General features: G+C 44.4%; 1 protein-coding gene across 1 annotated transcript; it reads right to left on the bottom strand.

The window, feature by feature from the left end:
* Window positions 1-1121: 1121 nt before the first annotated feature.
* On the bottom strand, window positions 1122-5014 carry LOC134460334 (uncharacterized protein K02A2.6-like). Its single transcript, XM_063212765.1, has one exon. The coding sequence runs from the start codon at window positions 5012-5014 to the stop codon at window positions 1136-1138; it is 3879 nt and encodes a 1292-aa protein (XP_063068835.1). The 3' UTR covers window positions 1122-1135.
* Between the last annotated feature and the right edge of the window lie 4742 nt (window positions 5015-9756).

The following is a 9756-nucleotide window of genomic DNA, read 5'->3' as shown; positions in this document are numbered from 1 at the left end:
TCATCTCACTTAATGGTATTTTCCAATATTTTCGTTTACAGAGAACAGTCCAGTATTTTCTACATATGACACTTGTCAAAAATAAAGTTATGGTTCCGGTGACATGGCAGCAGTTTGAATAAGCCCGCGTTACCTCCCCTGAAATAAGATCTAAATCTCGTTTAAAATGATACTGTAAAGAAAATGTTTAAGCAAGATAACTAAGTAATGAATCTGCGCTCCGGGATAAATAAAGATTTCCACGAACTCCAACCAAAGAAAAAGAAACCAACCAAGAAACACACGGGGGAAGACGAAACCCGCAGCATGGCCGCCCAGGGTGAAATGCATAAACTTTTTGCTGAGTTAAAAGAGTCCTTATGCCAAGAGTTTCAAGTGCTGAAAATGGAGTTGAAAGATTTTCGTCGAGAGACTGAACGCGACATTCAGAAGATTATGCAACAAACAGCTGATCTGAACGAGAAGGTGAACGCAACTACAACGCGCGTTGAGCACTTGGAAAGTCGGGTGAGCGATTTGGATGATGCTGGAGCCAATAATCAACAAACTATGGAATGGATGAAGTCTCGAATTGATGAACTCATTGAACAAACAGAGTACTTGGAAAGCAAGTCGAGGCAAAATAACATGTGCATCTACAATATCGCTGAAGGAAGTGAAGGGAAGGACATGGTGGGATTTCTCACAAAGTTGATTAAAGAACTCGGAGTACATGATGAACTGAACATACTTCGTGCGCATCGCACTTATCAAGAGCGAGAAAACTTCGACCGTCCGATCATCATTGCTGTGATATCCGTGGTCTTGTAATAACGGAGACGGAGACAGGGATACGTTTGACTGTTTATGAGAAACTCATGGCTGAACTGCACTACAGTCACATAACTGGGAAGGTATATATAATCGCCACAAGGTGGCGATCAAACACTAAATAACATAAGGCCCATATATAACACTCCTCCCCTTTTAGTATAGAGAACCCTTTCCTTAATTGCTTCAACACATAAAATGAACAAGGGTTTAATCTTACAAAAACTTAGTTTCTTAGAACAGGCACCAACTAAGAGATCCCAAAAATATAAGGTTACAAAATACATTTGCTCCCAAAGACCCCAACCTAACAAAACCCACCCAATCACCAGTCCAGTCTCTTTGGAGCAGTGTGACACCTTTGAGGATACCTGCGTGGTTCTGGTGCAATGGTGGAAGCCATGGTTGGTGGTGTTCGGGCTGTTGAAGGTGAGGCGACAGGCACCGGAGGTACAGGAGTCACCGGAGCCGGGGTGTGGGTAGTTACCTGTGGCCGAGCTGAGGTGTGTGCATCTTGCTCATCATTGCTGGCCCCAGTAGGCTCCGCTGTTGCAGGTGGATTTCTCCCGCAGGCTGGCAGCACTATATCTTGGTCACTTGCTGTGTCCGTGGCCTTGCCACTGGCCACCTCTCCAGATGCCCTTGAAGCCAGCATGTGATCAATATGAACTGTGCGCTCTCGTACCCCATCATGAATCAGGTAAGTCACTGGCCCTAAGCGCTTTGCTACTGTTGCCCTTTTCCATTTCTCCTTCCCCTCGCGGAAGTTTCTGACCTGGACCAGGTCTCCTTCATTGAATTCCCGTAGAACAGACGAGGGACGGTCATGGTATGCTTTTTGTTTGGCCTGCTTAGCCTCCATGAACTTTGCACGATCAGGCCTGAGAAGACTGAATCTGGTCCGCAATTGCCGCTTTAAGAACAATTCTGCTGGTGTGCAGCCTGTCACAGCATGGGGTGTGCTGCGGTACATTAGGAGGAAGTTAGCAAGCTGATGCTGAAGAGGAGTTTTGTTGGCTGCAGGGCCCTCACTGAGCACCTGCTTCAGCAACGACGCCTTCAGTGTTTGCACCGACCTCTCCGCAGCCCCATTCGAGGCAGGGTGATACGGCGGAACCAAAGTCTGCTTGACTCCATTATTTTTCAGAAACCCTTGGAATTCCGCAGAGGTAAATTGCGGCCCATTGTCGCTCACGCATTCTTCTGGCAATCCATAAGCTGCAAATAGACCCCGAAGGACCTCAATGGTTTTGGATGCGGTTGTGGAGGTCATGTGGACCACTTCAAGCCATTTTGAGTGGCTGTCCACCACCACCAGGAAATGCTGCTTGTCTTTTTCAGCAAAATCAATATGTATTCTTTGCCATGCTCGAGCTGGCCACTTCCAGCAGTGCAGCGGTGCCACCCCAGGCATTTTCCTCGTTGTGTCACAAGCTATGCACTTTTGTGCTTTGACTTCGATGTCATTGTCTATTTGAGGCCACCACATGCAGCTCCTGGCTACACCTTTCATACGGCAGATGCCCTGGTGTCCCTCATGTAAGTCATTCAGCAGTCGTTCTCTGTAAATTGGAGGGATGACCACTCGAAGCCCCCACAAAATGCAGCCATGGTCAGCAGAGAGCTCAGACCTCCTACTGAAAAACGGTTGCAGCCGGCTATCCTGCACCTCATCAGGCCAACCCTCCAGAGTGTAGGTCAGCACTTTGTGGAGGACAGGATCTTTCTTGGTGTTTTCGGCTATCTCAACAGCTTGCACTGGCAGTTCATCCACGTAGGAGAAGTAGAAGATTCCCTGTTCGGCCGCAGTGTCATCTTTCTGTGTTCTTGGCAGTCTGGACAATGCATCAGCATTTCCATGATCCTCTGATCTGCGATACTCAATGTCATATGTGTAGGCCATGAGAATTAGCGCCCAGCGCTGCATTCTTAATGCTGCCAGAGTTGGGATAGCTGACTTAGGCCCCAGAATGGCTAACAGCGGCTTGTGGTCAGTAGTCAGTATGAATTTCCTCCCATAAAGGTATTTGTGAAACTTTCTGACCCCGAAGATAATTGCAAGTGCCTCCTTTTCGATTTGGGCATACTTCTTTTCCGCTTCCGTGAGGGTGCGGGATGCAAACGCAATGGGCTTTTCCTCACCGTTCTCCAACACGTGTGAAATCACTGCCCCCACCCCATACGGAGAAGCATCACAGGCCAGCCGTACCTTTTTCCTGGTGTCATAATGCTCCAGAGCTGTGCTTCCCAAGAGCCGCTCCTTACCCTGCTGGAAAGCAGCATCGCAGGCAGATGTCCACTCCCAAGGCACATCTTTCTTTAGCAAAGCATGAAGTGGCTGTAGCAGAGTGGCTAAATCTTTCAAAAAACGCCCATAGTAATTTAAGAGGCCCAAGAACGACCGGAGCTCTGTCACATTTGTAGGCCTAGGAGCATTCACTATGGCTGTCACTTTTTCCTCTGTGGGGTGCAGGCCCTCTCCATCAATGAGGTGCCCCAGATATTCCACTTGGTTCTTCATGAACTGACATTTTGTGGACTTTGCCCTGATTCCGAATTTCTCTAGTCGGCTCAAGACCTCTGCCAATCTCAGTAAGTGGGCTTGCTCTGTGTCTGCTGTGACAAGTATGTCATCCAAAAAACAGGTGACTCCCTCCAGTCCCTGCAGCACCTGATCCATAACTCCTTGAAAAATTGAGGGTGCACTGGAGACCCCATACGACAAGCGATGGTACCTGTACAGGCCACGATGGGTATTTACTGTCAAATACTTCTCAGATTCGGGGCTCAGCTCTAGCTGTTGGTATGCGTGCGACAGATCCAGCTTTGAAAACCACTTCCCCCCTGCCAAGGTCGCGAACAGATCTTCTGTATTTGGCAGTGGGTATGTTTCCTCCTCCACACTGTTGTTAATGGTGACTTTGTAATCTCCGCATATTCGGATACTTTTGTCTGCTTTTGGGACCACCACTAAAGGTGAGGCCCACTCACTGTTATCCACTTTAGAGATGACGCCCATAGCCTCCAGCCTGTCCAGTTCTTTCTCCACAGTCACTTTCAAAGCATAGGGTACCGATCTGGCCTTCTTGAAAATGGGTATGGCCCCAGGTTTGATTTTGATGTGTGCTTTGAATCCCCGGATGGCGCGAGGCCCCTCTTGAAACACCGACTCATATTGCTGGAGCAACGCCGCCACCTCTGGCCGCTGGTCGTTTTTGCCTTCAACAGCAAATATGCTCGTCCAGTTGAGTCTGATCTTCTTCAACCAATTTCGCCCTAACAGCGCAGGCCGATCCCCCTTAACGATTACAAGTGGCAGTGTGTGGCTCTGACTGCCATACTTAACTGCCACGTTTACTTGACCCTTCAAGGGAATGGCATCTCCAGTGAAAGTTGCCAATGTCAAATTACATGGCTGCAGAGGTAAATGTGACAGGGCCTGCAGGTACACTTTCTCTGACACCAGTGTCACCGCAGCCCCAGTGTCTAACTGCATTTGCACTGGACTGTCTTCAATGTGCATCTGCACGTCAATGCCACGATTCCCATCTGTAGCTGTGTACACTGACCAAATTCCAAAAAGCTCATTTTCACTTTCATTAGTTGCATCATCTTGTTCAACATACTGAGTGGGCATAGCTTTGTTTCTACTTCTGCAAGCTCGAGCAATGTGCCCCGTTTTCGAACAATTGTGGCATTTTTCATTCTTAAACCTGCAATTGCTGGCTGCGTGTTTGCCTCCACATCGATAACACTGTGTACTCACGTCTGCCGATCCGTCGAGTGGGTTACCACTTGCATTGGCACGCCTCATTTGTTCACGTTTTACTCTCTGGCTTGATACGGTGCACACCTCTGATGATGTCGCCTTTGCCTTGTCTGATAATTCCGTTGTGTTTTTAGACGCCATTTCCATCGTGCATGCAATGTCGCAAGCAGATTTGAATTTCAACTCACGTTCTGTTAGAAGTCGTTTTTGCATCGCCTCTGACCGCAATCCACAGACAAATCGGTCTCGGAGTGCTTCATCCAAATGTCCAGCATAATCACAGTGTATCGAGAGCTGTTTCAGGGCTACAATAAAGCTGGTTACACTTTCTCCTTCTTGCTGGCTTCTCCGTTGAAAACGGAATCTTTCCGCAATCACATTCTTTTGTGGTTTGTAATGATCTGTTAGCTCCTTGACGAGTGCTTTGTATCCCATAGTGGTAGGTTTCGTTGGGGCCGTTAAATTTTTCAGTAGGCGATATGCGTCTGGTCCAATCGTAGATAAAAAAGCACTGACCTTTTTGTCGGCATGCACTGTATTTGCAATTATCCACTGTTCGAAACGTTCGAGATAGGATTCAAAATCTTCCTCTGATTCCTTATACTCCCCAATGCTACCAATTTGGAACGCCATGGTGCTAGCACAACAAGTTCTGTTTCACTACTAACCAGTTGTTCTCCTCGTCAGTCTGGTGACTTTAACTTTCTCCACTTGTTCTCTCCGTGTCCTTTGATTATTGTCCTTGCATTAATCCCATCCTCGTCGCCACTGTGATATCCGTGGTCTTTGTAATAACGGAGACGGAGACAGGAATACGTTTGACTGTTTATGAGAAACTCATGGCTGAACTGCACTACAGTCACATAACTGGGAAGGTATATATAATCGCCACAAGGTGGCGATCAAACACTAAATAACATAAGGCCCATATCGTCGGCTTGCTACCAAAACCGCCTAAGTCCGATTTTGGGGTTTTCGGAAAACAGAGAAAAACTAGGCACCAAAGGGGGCGCCAAACATCAGTGGCGGTTCTAGGAAATCTGAGACCCTGGGCAAAGAGCAATTGTGAGTCCCCCCTAATAATTTTGGTCAAAGGAGATTTTTGCAGAACTCCCCTTTTTTACTCGCCTACCACATCTGCATCCTCCTGTCATCATGTCTGTGTCATTGGTCCACTACAAACAGTACCAAGATGTTAATTTATTTTCTTTATTTATTTTCAGTGAAGCTGAAAGTCAAACATGAAATGGCTCCTAAGGAAAACAAAACACTTTAAAATAAATTATTTGAAGCTGCAAAACAGGAACAATGCACTGCACATTATTTTGATAGTTATACTATTCTTTTTTATTTTTATTCCAAACTTTAATCCTGGATATGGTGAATGATTTAAATATTTTTGTAGACCTTGTAACAATCTAGCATGCTATGTATTAAGTTCATTATGTCTAACTGTTTAACTTAAACACTAAGTGGTTTCTTTTGCCTTTGGTAATTCTCATGATTGACAGATTTCTTTTACTTTCTAGCACTTTCAGTCATGTTTTCTTCCAATGAAGCATTATTTATATCCTCATCCAAAGTATTACTCTTTTTGTCATTGTGCCAGAGCAATTGCCACTATGGTAATGCATACATTGCTCGTATCAGGGCAGACACCATCCGCAGTGTCACACAGAATAAGCCATGCAGTGACGCCCAATCTCCATGTTGAGGTCCCATCAGTCATGGAGGAGGATGAAGGGGTGGGGCACTTCTTTGGTCCTTGTACCTCCTCACGAACTGTCTCCTCCTTGTTTATCATCTTTGCTTAACTTCTGCTCTTCTCCATGCTCATAGAACTGCCCCACCCTCCCAACCTTGCCTATGACCGAGGTAACCTGGTCATAGAACTGTGCCCCGCCCACTTCAACACCATGACCGTGCCATTCAGAATATGATATAGAACCACTACTGGATACTTTACACATTGGAATTGGTCATCCTACTGCGTATGTAATAATGCATTGCACTAGTGACAGCAACCCAAGGATGTTTAAAGTCTACATTATGAAAAATTGCATAAGGCTACAATTTAACAGATTGTTATGAGACAATTCAGTCTATGGCAGTCTGTTATAAATCTGTGATAACATCAAATAAAGTACATGATTAATGATTGCTGAATTCATTTCAGGGCTACAACTATTAATTAATGTAGGGCTACAACCATTGTGTGATAAGATTATCTCAGACAGATGTCTAAGGATGAAGTTTTAAAACATGGCCATTGTCTTTGAAGAGAGAGAGAGAGTGAGAAAAAAAAACTCTCAACAGATGTAAATAAACGGCTTCTTGCATCAAAAATGGCTAAGTCAAGTTACCCAAGTCATTCACATTGGCAGAACAATTGTGCACAGGGCCCCAGGATGAATAGATAGGGCCCCCATACCACCTGCCAAGATCAAAATAGGGCCCCTACCCCTGCCACCTGCAGGAGGGCCCTAGGCCTACAGGCAAATGCCCTTCTTGTCCTCCCTATAGCTACGTCCCTGGTCATTCATTTTCTCATAGGCAGTGTGTGACTTTATACATACAGATTTTTGACTCTGGTGACTGTTGTGATTGATCAATGAACCTGGCAGAAAGGCAGGGTGATGCAGCTGTGGTAGGGGAGTAAGTTTATGCAAAAATCTCATTTCGACCAAATTCGGACTTAGGCGGTTTTGGTAGCAAGCCGACGATATATAACAATTGCTTTCCTCGAGAACGACATGAAAATGCGTGTCATGCAGGCTGCATGGACAAAGAAGAAGGTGATGTTTGAAGATACAAGGATTTACTTCGAGCATGATTTCACAACCAAGGTGAGGAAGCAGAGAGCCATGTATAAGCCAATCAGGAAACAACTAAAGGACCAGGGGATCAAATCGCATATCGTGGCGCCTGCGAAACTGAAGATTTTCCACGAGGATGATTCCACTACAACCTTCCCTAACCCAAGGGCAGCGACTCAAGCTTTAGAGGAAAAGGGACTTTACAAAGCCGAATAAACTGGATTACGCCGTGAGGCCGAATTCACCTTAAGATAAGAAGATGCGCATCTTGGATAGGCCTACGGATTACGGTAGGCTGCGTAATGGAGCAAATGGGGACCTCTCTCTCTCTCTCTCTCTCTCTCTCTCTCTCTCTCTCTCTCTCTCTCTCTCTCTCTCTCATTTCACGCATGTCGTCATTGACTACGGTCTACTGGAATAATAGAACAAAGCTGGATGAACTTGAAACTTGCAACGGTGAACATTAATGTGCAGTCTAAGGAAATGCCTTCTTTTTTTCTGTTTTGCCCTACTCTGCTTATGATCATATTGAAAAGGGAAAGGTCTTGCTCCAGTGGGCGGCTTGCAGAGAACCTTTGTTATCTTTTTATTATTTTTTATTTTTTTTTTCTTCCTGCCTTAAAGCTCAAGGTAGGACTGACATATCGGCCCGGCAAAAGGGACTGCACAAAGCCGAGTGTACCTGAGATGAAGATGACGCGCTGTCTGGACTTTGTTCACGGTATGCAAAAAAAAAAAAAAAAAAAAAAATGGAAGGGAGGGAGGGAGGGAGGGAGGGAGGGAGGGGGGGGGGGCGGTACGGGACGGGACGGGTCTTTAAGTTCAAGCTTTTTTTGTGTGTGTGTTTTTTTTGTTTTGTTTTGTTTATGGGAACGAAGAGGAGTGTAAAAGGCGATTGAACTGGCATAGATATGAAGAGAGACCTGGGTAGGCCTATATGGCTACTATGGTGAACATTAACACGAGAGTTGATTTGTTTTCGTTAAACTAAGTTATTTTGTAAGAAAATGGACAAGTGTGGATCCAGCTTTGCAATCTACCGGGGAACTTTGCAAACTATTTATTTTACTCTGTTTCTTTCTCTTTCTCTCCTTCACTTTTGGGATATTAAAAAAAAAATACTTTAAGGATTTTTCGGTCTGATAGAAATTACTTAACAGCTATAACCAACTTTGGACATGACTGGAAATTATTTGCTTGGATAATTTAGGGGGAGGGGGGGTTTCAAGCTGCTTTCTTTTAGGGTATGTGCACGAACGTGGCTACAGAGACCCTAAATTCTGAACTAACAACTCTCACCACAAGTTGCCACCAAATTAGCCGGTGGTGCAGATGGAACTTTGTCAATCTAAATGTGTATGAATGTTTGTGTCTTTGTGTTGACTGTGTATTTGTTTCCTTTTTTGTCTTTATTAATCTTGCCTACCACAGCTTGAAGGTTTCCCTGTGTATATTCTCAAGGTTTCTTCATAAAAGGGTATCATGAGACCATTAAAATTAATTACATGGAATGTTAAAGGTATAGGACATCCTGTTAAACGAACCAAAATACTCACAGCACTTAAAAAAGAAAAGGTTGAAATAGCTCTACTGCAAGAAACCCATCTTACACCAGAAGAACATCTTAAACTGCAAAAGGACTGGGTTGGACAAATATTTTCTTCATCCTTCAAATCAAACAGCAGAGGAGTGGCTATCCTAGTTCACAAACACACACCGTTTGAACTCATTGAACAAATCGCAGATACAGAGGGAAGATATATTCTGGTTAAAGGGAAAATTGGGAATAAGGAATTAACATTGCTTAATATATATGCTCCTAATACAGACACGCCTTCATTTATTTCTGATATGATTTCGCTTTTTAACACCCATTGCACAACATTGGGATTCATAGGGGGGGACTACAACCTAACTCTTTCATGCTTAGACAAATCCTCTCATTCCCGTGGGTCTAATCCTAAATCAGCAAAAATATTGAATGCTTTGGCACATGAAACAGGATTAGTAGATGTATGGAGAGTTAAAAATCCCACAAAAAGGACTATACATTTTTTTCTAACAGACATAAAACTTATTCTCGGTTAGATTACTTTTTTCTCCCAAAGAATTGTTTGAATCTAGTTTCCTCTTGTGAAATACATGAAATCTCCATATCGGACCATGCTATGGTTTCTTTGGAAATATCATTACAAAAAGTGCATACATCTAAAATGTGGAAGTTTAACAACTCACTTTTGGAAGACGGAACGTTCTGCAAGAAAATGGAAGAGTGGATTGAAGACTTTATTATGCATAATGTAGGGCTACCTGACATACCCCCTCATGTATTATGGGATGCAGCAAAAGCAACTTTGAGAG

Source organism: Engraulis encrasicolus, chromosome 12, assembly GCF_034702125.1.
Source record: "Engraulis encrasicolus isolate BLACKSEA-1 chromosome 12, IST_EnEncr_1.0, whole genome shotgun sequence".
In the NCBI taxonomy this organism is placed as follows: Eukaryota; Metazoa; Chordata; class Actinopteri; order Clupeiformes; family Engraulidae; genus Engraulis; species Engraulis encrasicolus.
Note: the sequence above shows the minus strand (reverse complement) of the source record. Positions and strands in the feature narration are given on the sequence as shown.